We start from the raw sequence: 15160 nt of genomic DNA on the forward strand, positions 1-15160 counted from the left end.
ACAGAGCTCCCTGAGCCCTAAACACAATAGTATCCTCAGTCCTATAGCTCAAGGAATAATGCCACTTTGGAAAGCTGGAAGGGGACTGTGAGCCTGATTAATCCTGTTGTCCACAGAAAGCACCTGTTATACTTAAGCAACTTCTGCTGAAAATCAGACACACAAGTGGGTGAACCAAGTTCAGAGCCACTCAACTTTATAGATAAACATGTCCATTGCTCAGAAGTGGCTAATCAGATGATGAAGTGAGAGCTGCACAGGTCAGAAAAACAGGTTGGCTAGTACTGCTTGACTAAATCATCGTCTCTAATGGAGGCATAAATTTAAGGTATGAATGGTCAAGTAGCTGCTTTGCATATGCTGACCAGTGAAATATCAAAAGACATGCAGTAGTCCCAGTAGTTCTGTTCTGAAAAAGTTTGATTTGCTGGCTAGAGAGAAGCCAATGTGGTCTTACCAGAAATGAATACAGAAGGCTAAACAATTGGCTAGGGTCTGTGTTGTTAATGGAATATATAAAACAAAAAGTGAGGAGAGTAAATGAGGATACCAAATAGTTTGTTTATTCACATAAAAAATGACGTAATTCGCATTAAAAATGACCCGACACGGCCGTGTTTCGGCCCAAAGGCCTGCCTCAGGGGTCTTTGTAACCTAAGTAGAACAATAAAACAAATGAAGAATTTTGTTACAGATATGTCATAGACAATGTAATGGATGAAACAACAGACAATAGCTAAATGTATAGCATAAATGAACTGACAAACAAACGGAAAATTGTCTATAACTCAATCTAAAAACATAACTTTGGGTAATAAAAGTCAAATATATGTGAGAAGTTTAAAAAAAAAATTTTTTTTAATTTTTTTAAACAATTATGGATTATACTTTGAATAATACATCAATCTGTATTAAAAATGAACATTATGTTTATATACAGATTATAACAGAATGAAAAATGTGTGTTATCTATGTAATTAAAAATATAATTAAAAAATATATATAGATTAATATATGTATATATGTATTTAAATAAATGAATATAGGGATATTCGTGCATTTATAGTAAACATATATTAGTCTTAAATAATCATGACAATGAACAAAATCTTATGTATTTTCCACAACAAATTTGAATTGCTACAAACTAGCACATAAATATAGTGAATTAATCGTACCCAAAAGAAAAAGTTTTTTTCACATAACTCATTTTAGAGTGAAGGATAAAATAAATGAATTATAAAATACCTCAGAGAATATGACTTGAAATGTGTACTCCAAGGGAAATAATAAGACAAAACTCTCTTGGGTCTGTATGTATAAGGATAAAAATAATACAAAAATAATTAATAAAATACAGAAAAACAAAATACTTATGTGAAAAAAATCGTATGAAATAATGCTGAATGGTGCAGTAAAAAGGTGTTTATTGTAATGTCGTGTGCCTGAAAAAAGGTTTAATATAAGACAACGCAGATATTGAACTAGGCGCTAAAATAAAGGAGCTAGGCGCTAAATAAAGGAACATTGAATAATTACGATAAATAATGTAGACTCTATGTTGAAACCTAAATGTGATAAAATGTATGTATATGAACAGAAAATTCTGTGTGTAGATATACTAGTGATGTAATAGATCAATTATGGAGAAGCTGGGCGGGCTTACCTCCTCTCTTCTAAAAAAAAATGTTAAAAAACAGAGCGAACTTGTTATACTGCAAGAGAAAGAAAAAGCATAGACTTATGGTGAAATCAGTCTAAAGAAGTTTTAAATGGCATGATTTTATGAAATAGACAAAAAGACATAATATAATGGGCACTGAAATCTCTGTTGAAACATCTACTAAATCAGTGCCACTATGTTATTTGTATATCAACAACCGTTGCAATCTGAAACACCGGGGGAATTGTCTGTGTCAAACTATCGGGAGTATATGGACCGAAATAATCTTCAGTGGAGATTTTGCAAAGCATTTACTAAATGGGTACCACTATATTGGTGTATGTATCTACAAACATTTGAATTCTAAATCCCCAAAGGTTTTATCTATTTCAAACTATCGGAGATCTATGAACCAATTTATAAAATTATATGCGTGATAGTTTAATGCTAAGGAACGCAGAAAATATTTGGAATCTGAGTGCTTACCTCCTCTCCAAAGAGATGTGTACAAATGTAAAATACAATGAAAAATGGCGGTAGTGTCAGTGCCTCTTAAATAGATGAAATAAAGGAAATGACGTTTTTCGAAAAATTGGATGGAAAAGGCTAACGTATAGTTTTCAATTAATAACAGCTAATTATAAACGGAAATGAAGTAGCGCTAAACTTTACTTGATTGTGCAAGGTTTGTGAAAAAATGAAATATACTGCAGGACTCGGCATTAACGAATTAAAAAAGATACAAAACGAAACTAATTGTATGTTTAATGGACAAAAGTTGACAGATAAAGTGACCGTGATTTAGAGTTAAAGCAACGCTATCGTGATTAAAAACTAAAGGGTAATTTCGAAAAATGTCATTTCCTTTATTTCATCTATTTAAGAGGCACTGACACTACCGCCATTTTTCATTGCATTTTACATTTGTACATATCTCTTTGGAGAGGAGGTAAGCACTCAGATTCCAAATATTTTCCGCGTTCCTTAGCATTAAACTATCACGCATATAATTTTATAAATTGGTTCATAGATCTCCGATAGTTTGAAATAGATAAAACCTTTGGGGATTTAGAATTCAAATGTTTGTAGATACATACACCAATATAGTGGTACCCATTTAGTAAATGCTTTGCAAAATCTCCACTGAAGATTATTTCGGTCCATATACTCCCGATAGTTTGACACAGACAATTCCCCCGGTGTTTCAGATTGCAACGGTTGTTGATATACAAATAACATAGTGGCACTGATTTAGTAGATGTTTCAACAGAGATTTCAGTGCCCATTATATTATGTCTTTTTGTCTATTTCATAAAATCATGCCATTTAAAACTTCTTTAGACTGATTTCACCATAAGTCTATGCTTTTTCTTTCTCTTGCAGTATAACAAGTTCGCTCTGTTTTTTAACATTTTTTTTTAGAAGAGAGGAGGTAAGCCCGCCCAGCTTCTCCATAATTGATCTATTACATCACTAGTATATCTACACACAGAATTTTCTGTTCATATACATACATTTTATCACATTTAGGTTTCAACATAGAGTCTACATTATTTATTGTAATTATTCAATGTTCCTTTATTTAGCGCCTAGCTCCTTTATTTTAGCGCCTAGTTCAATATCTGCGTTGTCTTACATTAACCTTTTTTCAGGCACACGACATTACAATAAACACCTTTTTACTGCACCATTCAGCATTATTTCATACGATTTTTTTCACATAAGTATTTTGTTTTTCCATATTTTATTATTTTTGTATTATTTTTATCCTTATACATACAGACCCAAGAGAGTTTTGTCTTATTATTTCCCTTGGAGTACACATTTCAAGTCATATTCTCTGAGGTATTTTATAATTCATTTATTTTATCCTTCACTCTAAAATGAGTTATGTGAAAAAAACTTTTTCTTTTGGGTACGATTAATTCACTATATTCATGTGCTAGTTTGTAGCAATTCAAATTTGTTGTGGAAAATACATAAGATTTTGTTCATTGTCATGATTATTTAAGACTAATATATGTTTACTATAAATGCACGAATATCCCTATATTCATTTATTTAAATACATATATACATATATTAATCTATATATATTTTTTAATTACATAGATAACACACATTTTTCATTCTGTTATAATCTGTATATAAACATAATGTTCATTTTTAATACAGATTGATGTATTATTCAAAGTATAATCCATGTGTTTTAATAATCCATAATTGTTTAAAAAATGTTTTTAAAATATATTTTTTTAACTTCTCACATATATTTGACTTTTATTACCCAAAGTTATGTTTTTAGATTGAGTTATAGACAATTTTCCGTTTGTTTGTCAGTTCATTTATGCTATACATTTAGCTATTGTCTGTTGTTTCATCCATTACATTGTCTATGACATATCTGTAACAAAATTCTTCATTTGTTTTATTGTTCTACTTAGGTTACAAAGACCCCTGAGGCAGGCCTTTGGGCCGAAACACGGCCATGTCAGGTCATTTTTAATGCGAATTACGTCATTTTTTATGTGAATAAATAAACTATTTGGTATCCTCATTTACTCTCCTCACTTTTTGTTTTATATCTCACGGTTTCATGAGGGTTTTTACCTCCTTTTTGTTAATGGAATGCCAGGTCTGTTGAAATTAAAGGAAATGAACAGATGCATAGACTTTCTGATGGATTTTGTTCTCTTCAGATAAATGAAAGCCTATTTGCAGTCTAGAGCAGTGGTTATTAATCCAATCCTTGGGGTACACCCAACCACTTGGTTTTCAAGATACTCACAATGAATATGTACATACCAAGGAGGAGGTGCATGCAATATTTTATTTGTTGCATTTGTATCCCACATTTTCCCACCTATTTGCACGCTCAATGTGGCTTACATAGCGGCGGTCGCCGGTTCCAGTCTGAACAAATACATAGTGTGCTCAAGTACAAGGTGTGATTGTGGTAGGGTATGGTTCACATTCGGTAAATGCATTGGGAACATCAAGTGTGAAGAGAGAGTTAGGGGTGAGTCCATTAAAGTCTTGGTGTTGTTGTGTAGCAGGCTTTCTGGTTCTTATGTTGGGTTGGTGGGGTATGCCTTTTGGAACATACCCTGTCTTGGTTGGAACCCCGCTTACTATCCACAGTCTTCCGCTCCTTGTGACTGTGGGCAAGTCACTTAACCCTCCATTGCCCCAGGTACAAAATAAGTACCTGTATATATGTAAACTGCTTTGAATATAGTTGCAAAATACCACAGAAAGGTGGTGTATCAAGTCCCATTTCCCTCATCCCCCTGTCAGGATCCCTCTATCATCACAAGAGGAATCCAGGGGGAAAACCTGCTTGCCTCATGCCTGTTGGCTAATGCTGCACCCACACAGCATCAATAGCATTCATGAGGTTGGTATTACTCTCGCCCACCTTTTGCTCCTCAATGACTCAGGCTTTCCACTCCCCCACCCCAAGAGCATCAATAGAATTCATGAGGTTAGTTATTACTCTTCCACCTTTTACTCCTCAGTAAATCAGGTCCCCCCCCCCCCCCCACCAACTACAACAATGTTACAATTGATGTAAACCTGGACATAACTTTTGAACAACTGAACAATTCCTGGAAATAAACTGCCCAGGGGCGAATCACAGTAAGGAGAGACATAACTGCCACCTCAGAGTTCCAAACCTCCGCTCATCTCCCCAGTCCTGCTGTCCATGCCCTTTCCCATTGAAGGCCAATCATTGTAAGCGACTTAAAAGGGCCACTCCTGCTTCCAATTGCCTTCTCTGCTGTGCCCCATGGTTACATCATTCCTCCTCTCCCCTCCCCCACCACTACACACAGCTGCACCAAGATCCTGTTAATTTCAGCTGACTGGACAAGCCAGCCAGCCTTAGTTCTTTTCACTTTCCATTGCGTCTGGTACAAACCATAGATGCCAAGAATGGACTGCCTCTTCGAACAAGTGGCCCGAGGACCCAGAGCTGTAGGGGGCCCAGTGCCTCTCTCCTACATAAAAGCATCTCCCCTTCCTCCTCCTCCTCCTGACAGGCTCCAGACTCTCATGTGCCATGGGCCAGCATCTATTTGGGAAACATGCTTAAAGCAGCAACAGCCACAAACCTTGGCAGTACCTGTCTGTGTCCTGATCCCCTTCGTACTCTCCCGAGGGAGGCCAAAACAGAAGAAAATAGAAATATCTATCTGGATTAGGGCTGTACTGAATATTCATATTCAATTTGATTTGGCCCCAAATTGTGGTCCGAATACATTATTCATATTCAGCCAAATAGTGATTTAAATTCAAATATGAATATTCCAGGGCTCTACTGTGCTAAATCCTTCTGAAATAAACACTTAAATCTCTGATCTACGGTTCTACTCCTGGCCCCTCATCTGTGAACAAAGAGCAGATATATTTGTTAAGCAATTCTGCTTTATCCTTATCAGCTTCTGCATATTGCTTCACTTCACCCTCAAAGTTTTGCAGTGCTAATTTTGCACTTCCTGCTATCACTAACTTAAATGTCTTGTCCCCCCCCCCCCACCACTTTACCTAATTGGCTACTTATTCTTCTATTTATACCTCTGCCTTCTTGACTATTTTACCAGTTTCTCTTAAAAGCCCTTTTACTAAGCTGTGGTAAAAAGTGGCCTGTGGCAGTGTGGGCATGCGTTTTTTGGCACGCACTGGGCCATTTTTTGCTGCAACTAGAAAAAGGGCATTTTAAATGGGGGCAGTAAATGTGTACGAGAATTAAAGGTAGCTTACGGCTATTTACTGCCTGAGCCCTTATTGCCACCCACTAACCTAGCAGTAAGGGCTCACACGCTGCACGCGTGGTAACTGTACAGCACGCGCAAGTGTGGCCGCATTGCCAATTACCACCGGGAATGCCCCCCGCTGTAGAAAATAGAAAAACATTTTCTACCCCCAGAAACAACGCACGCCAACTTCAAAATTACTGCCAGGGGATGCGCAAGCCCAGTGGTAGTCTCAATTTGGTGTGCGCTACCCGCTTGTAAGCCCTACCATGTCTTAGTAAAAGGGCCCCTTAGTTTTCTAGATATTTTCACCTGCCTTCCTCTTTCTGTGATCTCTTGTAGTTTAGGGCTGACCTCTTTATCCCTACTTTTTCAGCTACTACTATTGAGAGCCAAAGCAGCCTTCTTTTCCTCTTGCTTTTAATTACTTTCTTAACAACTGCCCAGAGAGCATGCAGAGGAACAAATTCAGGAGCCAGGAAGGAAAGGCGAGGCACACCGGAGACGGCAAATAAGCAACCCCTTTCAGAAACCAGGCCATACCCCACCCCCCCCATGCGATGTCAGGGAAAGGCCCTTAACTGTGCCCCAAAAACTGGAAAAGGCAGCCACCAGAACCTTAAAGGAACTCAGGGCCAGGCCATGATTCCGGCCCTGTAGCAAAAACCCTAAGACATCTGGAATCTGTGCCTTTCAGGGAGACGGTGCCTGCTCAGTACACCAGTTCTCGAAAACCATCTAGATCCGCACCTAAGCCAGTGAAGTGGAAAACCTCCAAGAGACAACTGTGGGCGAAAACCCACACCTCACTAAATACCTCCTTTGAAGGAGGTTATAAGCCAGAAGGGATCTGGATCCTTCTAGCGAATCCTGACCCAGAAGGCTAAGTCCTGAGTAGGGGAAGCAGCTCGGCCACCAACAGCCAAACCAGGTCTACAAACTACGGCCAACGAGGCTAATCAGGATCCACCAGAAAGATGACATCAGGATGGCATGCTATTCTGCACAAGAGCCAGCCTACCAGAGGCCACTCCGTCAGCTATGGTTGGACCAGGGCATCTATCCCCTGTGAGGCTGCCTCCCTCTGGTGGTTAAAGGAGTCCACCCTGGCACTGTAAAGTGTAGCCATCAGGTTGAACATCCGTGGACCCCATCATTCTGAGTAAGCTGAAAAGCCTCTGGTCCCAAGTCCCACTCCATGGGATCCAACCAGGAGTGGCTGAGAAAATCCACCTGGGTATTGTCCTTGCTTGCTATGTGAACCGCTGAGAGGGCCTGAAGATGTCCTTCCGCCCAATGGCAGAGGATCACAGCTTCCAACATGGTAGAAAACGAAGAGGCAAAGATATGCAATATTCCACAGGACAGTAGAGAGAGCAGATCAAAAGAGCACTACAAACTCAAATTGTTAAAGGAATGTTTTTACACTGTTTCTTAAAAGAAACTGAATCACCTCACTTGTGAAAACTTCTTAATGTCACATATGCATGTTTCTAGTTTGTTTCTAAATATGTTTTAATAAGGAACTGTGTTTTAATTATAATATTTACTGTATTTATGATTTAACATTTCATACATTATTATGATTTGTTTTTAATTCGATTTGATGTCTAATGAACAGTTACTGTCCCTGAGGCGGCCTTATAAGGTGAAACATGGCCACACCATGCTCTTTTGATGTTTTAACTGCAGGCTTTGTAATATATTATACTTTTTATAACTTGGATGCTGGTGCCCTCTTTGCTGTTCTTTCACAGCTTCCAATGCCACTGCCTGGCTCTTGGTGCCACGATTGTTTGTTTATGTAGGCTACTGCCATGGTGTTGTCCATCATCACCCAGACTGCTTTCCATCAAAGCAGAGGAAGGAATTCCACAAGGGCCTGGCATACCTCCAAGACTCCAGGCAATCGATTGATGATGCCTTCAGTGTGGACTAGGTCCCCTGAGCCACTCTGCCTGAGTAATGCACTCCCCAGCCAAAGAGACTTTCATCAGTGGGAACCACCAACCACTGGGGAGAGTCCAGCGAAATCCCCCAGAGGAGGTGGGCATGACTGTCCCAAAAGTCCAAACTGACTCTCACCCTGGCAGAGAGAGGCAATGGACACTCAAAGTCCTGTAAGACCAGGGTCCACCTAGACAAAGAGCTGACTTTAAAGGCCACATGTGCGAGGTCACGTGATGCAGTGAGTGGTGGTGGACGTTTGCTGAACCAGCTGCTCGGGATCCCGTCTCTGACCTACGTTTTTTACATTCCCTTTGACCACAAAAATGAAAAAGGAGATGGGGCGACTTCCCTATGAGGAAAGGTTAAAATGGCTAGGGCTCTTCAGCTTGGAGAAAAGGCGGCTGAGGGGAGATATGATAGAGGTCTATAAAATAATGAGTGGAGCTGAACGGGTAGACGTGAAGCGTCTGTTTACGCTTTCCAAAAATACTAGGACCAGGGGGCATGCGATGAAGATACAAAGTAGTAAATTTAAAACGAATCTGAGAAAATTTTTCTTTACTCAACGTGTAATTAAACTCTGAAATTCATTGCCAGAGATTGTGGTAAAGGCGGTTAGCTTAGTAGAGTTTAAAAAAAGGTTTGGACGGCTTCCTAAAGGAAAAGTCCATAGACCATTATTACATTGGACTTGGGGAAAATCCACTATTTCTGGGATAAGCAGTATAAAATGTTTTGTACTTCTTTGGAATCTTGCCAGGTATTTGTGACCTGGATTGGCCACTGTTGGAAACAAGATGCTGGGCTTGATGGACCTTTGGTCTGTCCCAGTATGGCAATACTTATGTACTAAGTGAAAGGATTTTACCTTTAAAGTGTTTCTGTGACCTATGGACAAATTTCTTACGTGTTTGGCGATGGCAACAGCCCTAAAAGCTTCAAGGCGCAAAGACGAGCGGCAGCGAACGGTGGAAAACAAAATGGCGCCCTCATCTCCCGCAGCCTCCCCGCTTCAGACCCCAGTTGATCCCATGATCACGGTCCTGACGGAATCAGTTGTGCGAGCTTTGGATCTGAGATTTAATCAGCTTTCTGAACAACTTTCAGGGTTAACAGCGTTAAGATCGGAGCCAACATGCCACACTGGAGAGTTAAAGGCGCGGGTGTCGGAGGCAGAAGACACTCAGCAGGCGCAATCAGAGAGTGTGGCGTGTCTGGAACAGTTGACCAAGGAATATCTGCAGAAATTGAATGATTTGGAGAATTGTTCGCGTCGTGAGAACCTACACTTTGTGGGCCTTTCCAGAGTCCATAGCGGAAGGGCAGATTGAGCAAACGTTGGAAACATGGCTCCTGGCGACATACCCTGAGGCGGGAGAGGGAGGAGCAATCCGCTTGGATAGAGCGAACTGCATTTGCCAGGAACAAGAAAGAGATTTTGGGCCTCGGGTGATCATCGCAAAGTTTCATAGCTATTCTCAAAAGGCATCTATGCTACATCTCCACAAGGGCTGCAAAGAGGATGCAAAATTTGAAGGCAGTTTGATTAAAATCTTTCAGGATTATTCGGCGGCACTAACAGTCCGTCGGCAAGCGTTTTCTCCAGCTTCTGCCTGCCTAGTGGAGAAGCAACAGTGTTTTATCTTGCAGTACCTGGCCACTTAGAGTGCTTATGAGCAGTGGTTGGAAATCCTTTATTTCACCAGAAGCAGTACTGGATTGTATTGATCACCCACCTTCATGAGTAAGACCGGCGGTAAGGGATTTGTTGACGATGGCTGGTACCGGCTGCAGTCAGAGTTTCAGAGATTCAGTCTGAACTTTAATTACTCAGTTATAGTTTTGCCAGATCTTTGTGGGATCAAGACCAAGTATATTTTCAACGGTTGACTGTATGGAAAATAGAATGAATATACCCTGTTTCCCCGAAAATAAGACATCCCCTGAAAATAAGACCTAGCGCATCTTTGGGAGCAAAAATTAATATAAGACACTGTCTTATTTTCGGGGAAACAGGGTAGCTACCTTAGCAACCGCACATCTCTTAATGGATTACTCGGTGGAGTGGTCTCTTCTTGGCTTACGGCTCATTGAGGGCCTATAGTTTATTTTCAGGACATCTGCATCTGATTGAACATTTGGACATGGTTATTATTTTTTTTTTTTTTTTTACTTTTTTGGGGCACAAGTGTTACTTTTATTGCACTTTTCTTGAATTTTTGGAAGGGAATATTTGGTTGGTTCTATAAACATTGTGTTTGGGGTCGGGGACAGGATTCTCCCTGCATTATGATTGCGGGGTATTATGATTGGGGGGTATTCTTGGTGATGCTGCTGTTTTACTGTGAGGATTTGGAGCCTTTGAGAAGGGGATCTTTTTAACATATTCCTTGATTATATTATACTAGCCGTTGAGCCTGTGAAAACGGGCTACTTTTGGAATGGGGGGGGGGGGGGGTTCCGAGCCCCCCCCCCCCCCGGAGTCGCCGCTGCCGCCCCTCCACCCGGCCCGAGCAGCACTGTAAACTTACATCAGCACACAGCAGCAGGCACATCAGCAAAGCTGCAGTCAGGGCGGGCTTCCTTCTCTGCCTGTGTCCCCCCCTCATGTGACGTAACGTCGGCGAGGGTGGGACAAAGGCAGAGAAGGAAGCCCGACGGCAGCTTTGCTGATGTGCCTGCTGCTGCGTGGTGATGTAAGTTCACAGTGCTCGGGCCAGATGGAGGGGCAGCGGCGACTCCGGGGGAGGGGGAGAGGGGGAGCGGTTCTGACGTCTGCAGCATGCCAGTAGAGACTTCCCTCTCTGTCCCACCCCCATCATCACGTATTGAAGCGGGGGCGTGGCAGAGAGGGAAGTCTCTACTGCGCATTTGCGAGTGAGTACGGTCATTCGCCGTTTATATGTTTGATTATAATATAATAAAACTCACCCTCAACGTTCTGAGGACACGGACGTCACTTCCGTATATAAAACTCACCCTCAACGTTCTGAGGACACTGACGTCACTTCCGTAATGAAGGGTTCGTGGTGGTGAAGCCACCGAAAGCACGTCGCTGGGCCCCGCCCTCGCATCAAACGTGATGACGTCGAGGGCGGAGCAATGGCGTCACGCATCGAGGGCAGGGCAATGGCGTCAGTGGCTTCACAACCAAGCAGCTGATGAAGGTGCGTTCACAAGGTGCGGACCTATGGCGTCAGTGGCTTCAGAACGACGAACCGGTGGGTAGGGAGGGAGGGGGTGTTGGGGAGGAAAGCCTTGCTAGCGCCAGTTTCATTTGATCCAGAAACGGGCCTTTTTTACTAGTATATATATATATATATGGCCCTTGGGTTGAAGCTGGGGACTGGGGGAATAAAGCTGGCTGGGATGTGGCCGCAACTTGGGTTTTCCCTGGGCTGGTCTGGCTAGTCCATCACAGCTTCGCTTAGTTTCTTGGAATGTTTTGGGAATTTCTTCCCCCATTAAGCGTTCCAAGATCTTATCCACACTTAAGCACCATAAGGCGTCTTATAGCCTGTTTGCAGGAAACAAAGCTGTCTGAGGCAGAACATCAGAAATTATGTCAGCAGTGGGTAGGGGAATGTTATTTTTCCTCGTCTGCAGGCCGGTGTGGGGGGGGGAGGGGTGGCCATACTTATTAAGCGGGGCCTTCCTTGTACATCTAGGTTGGAGGAGAAAGACACTGAGGGTAGATATGTCTTAATATATTTAAACTATATGGGTCAAGAGTACAATACTTGTGCAGTTTATGGGCCTAATAATTATGATGCTGGTTTTTTTTTTCATGCTTTAGTCAAATTGGGTCTTAAATATGATACAGTTCCATGGATTATGGCGGGAGATTTTAATCAGGTTTTTGATCCATCTTTAGACCATTCGTCCCCCAATGCATGCAATGCTTTAGGTAAAGGAAAAGATTCCACAGACTGGTGGAAGACCAGAGGAGAGAGACCTCTACTAAAGAGGAAACAGGTGCAGCCCCTGGGAGAGAAAGAGGGCTGGGCACAATTGAAACCCCAGTTGGAACCAGGTGGGACCAAAGCTGTGTAGCTGTGCTGTAAGAAAGACTGTGTAAACTGTTTTATACTGAAAAGGTCTGGGCCTGCAACCTACCAAGCTATTGTGTTTTCTTTCTGATAATGTACTGTTCCCTAAAAGAAGTAATTTTGGCTAAAGTGAAGTTATATGGACTGTTTAAACCCTGAATGAGACTTTGGCAGCAAACCTTAACAACCTGGGAGTAAGGTGTTTTCCTTTTGTGTCTATGCTGAATGGAAGCAAGAAAATAAAGTTTTTTTTTTCTATAAACGTTTTGCCTTGATTGAGCCTCTGTGGAAACAATAGAGAGAGGAGGAAGTCCTGCAAGCTCTCAGGGGGTCTGGCGCTGAGTTCCCATAACAGGCCACGGTGGTGTGGAGCGAGGCAACAGTCAGGTGAAGAAGGAAGCTAAGCAGGGTCGAGCCCGGCTGGGTCCTGGAAGGAGGACCCAGCTACAAACTTAAATGCCCCCCAGCACTTCCTCCTCCATGATATCAGTGTCCAACAACTGGGCCTCAGGAGGAGCCAAGCTAGGCAAACGTGTCCCCTGTAAATACTCCGCAATACCCTGTGGGGACGTTTAAATATCTCAAGGGAATTTATGTACAGGAAGAGGGCCTTTTTCAACTGAAGGAGAGCTCTGGAATGAGGGGGCATATGACAAAGTTTTATGAAAGGAAAATATTAAAATGAAAACACCTGCAACTCACCTGCTGTTCAGCAATCCCAGAATCTCAAAGATGATGAGTTCAAACATGGTGCATGAAAAGGCAAACGTGACTGAGAAAACCACCTGCACCACATACTGCCGAATCTGCAAGCAAAGAAAACAGACACAGATAACTGTAAACACCAGCACTACCTCTGCATCATCATTATTTACAGGTAATATACCTACTGCATCACAGCGCTATCCCCCCTGCCATTGCTATGTCTCAGAACCAGCCATCTATCACCAGTTTTTAAGAGTTCCAATTATCAAAAAAGCAAAACGCTCAACTTTTGGGCCAAACACTATTTCAGTTTTAGAAGCTCTATTTCACCCTGCAGAGAGAACTTCAGGGTCTTTGATCCTCTTGGGCCCCTTTATAGTAATTGATATTTGATACTATACAACATGAGATACCACTGAAAAGGAGTAAAGGAAACAGGAGTGAGAGGATTGGCTGTTGGCTACTTTGAATCTTTTCTTACTGGAAGAACTCTATAAGTCACTCTAGGAGATTTTTCTTTCTATCCAAACAGGATAATTTGTGGTACACCATAGGAATCAGTTTGATCTCCTTTGCATTTTAATAAGAATTTGAAACCTCTGGCTACTTTGCTTAATGATCTGGATCAGTATTTTTGAACGTAAATAGATGAATTCTTCTAGATTGGGACAGCAGTAGTAAGGCAGCCAAAGGGCTAGCCATTGACAATGACATCCATCCCTTCAAGTCCATTTTTAAACTTTTTATTGGGGGTATCTCGAGGAGGTAGGCATTTCCAAATGCACTCTGTGCAGTTGAGAAATGCCTTCTTCTTCAAACATGCAGCCCTCCACCCCAAGGAGGTTTAACAAACAGGAGGGGAAGTGAGCCTATCTAGTCCACTGTAAGCAAGGAAGCCAATTAGGAAAATCAAAGTTTCCCCTTCCCAGTGCAACCATCATCTCCATTCACTCAAAACAAACTACTACTACTACAAATCATTTATATAGCAAAGCAAACAAACCTATGAGCTGCTGCATCCACATTGTCATTTTTTTTTAATTGTTGGTCCATCTGTAACAAGTCTAAAGCTGTTTCAATTGGATAGGCAGTGCCTTAAACAGCAGAGGACAAAAGGTTTTTTTGTTTTGTTTTGTTTTTTTTACTTATTGGACAGCTTTTTAATTATTTATATGTAGATATAAAAATCATTAAATAACAATTGAATATGACTAAAACAGCTTAAAAAATTATTACAGCTGGTAGAAACAGCAATTTTACACTCTGTTTTTTGCGCTCATTTTTCTACACTCAAAACTAAGTAAATACACTGTATACAATACAGATGGCCAAATTTCAGTGAGGATATCCTGTTTCCTGATGGATTCATCTTAAATGTTGTTGTAATCTGCCTTGGGATGCCTGGTGTTAAGATGATGGAATATATTGAAATTAAATGGAAGTAGAATTAAACTCTCCTTTCACTGGGGCACATAGAATCGCATTCTCATCTGTTTTGTAGAAGTTTACTTTTTAGATACACAAATGGATTATTCTGTTTGATAATGTTTCAGGACAAGTGGTTTATAAGTCAAAATAATAAAAATATTTTCTGTCAAACAGATCTCTCATTTGTTGAAACATAACTAAATGGGCTATATGCCCCTAATGTAGTCCATTGGTTTTCTTATATTTTGTTCTTGTGATGGCTTATACTGTGCCAAAACTGTAAGTACAGTGAGATGGAATAATAGAATTCAGTAACATCCAAAACTTATGTTTTAATCATCTTTATTAAAAGCAAAACATGTCGGTTGATAAGCTTCATACAGAACAAGAAAAAAAAACAGTAACACAATAAAAACTTTTATTACAGAGAACATACCCCAAGAACCCTTCTCCTCCCGTACTCCCCTCCCTCCCTATAAGCCCACCTGACTGTTTCCACTCGCCAAAATAACACAACAGATGTACAGATCAGTAGGACCCAAAGCATTTCATAGCAAGCACTGCCTCCATTGTACGCAAACTTCTCTTATGAATATTCATTGTCAATA

The 15160-nt window shown here is 41.0% G+C and overlaps 1 protein-coding gene across 2 annotated transcripts in view; it reads right to left on the reverse strand.

Moving 5' to 3' along the window:
• GPR89B (G protein-coupled receptor 89B) overlaps positions 1–15160 on the reverse strand; it is a 171118-nt gene that overhangs the window by 125090 nt on the left and 30868 nt on the right. For both annotated transcript variants that reach the window (XR_003942217.1, XM_030203795.1), the window contains exon 3: positions 13122–13225. Coding sequence is in view for 1 of the 2 variants with exons in the window: in XM_030203795.1 (XP_030059655.1) it covers positions 13122–13225 (104 nt within the window). In the remaining variant the exon portion in view is untranslated. The remainder of the gene's footprint in view (positions 1–13121; positions 13226–15160) is intronic.

This window comes from Microcaecilia unicolor, chromosome 5, assembly GCF_901765095.1.
Source record: "Microcaecilia unicolor chromosome 5, aMicUni1.1, whole genome shotgun sequence".
Taxonomy (NCBI): Eukaryota; Metazoa; Chordata; class Amphibia; order Gymnophiona; family Siphonopidae; genus Microcaecilia; species Microcaecilia unicolor.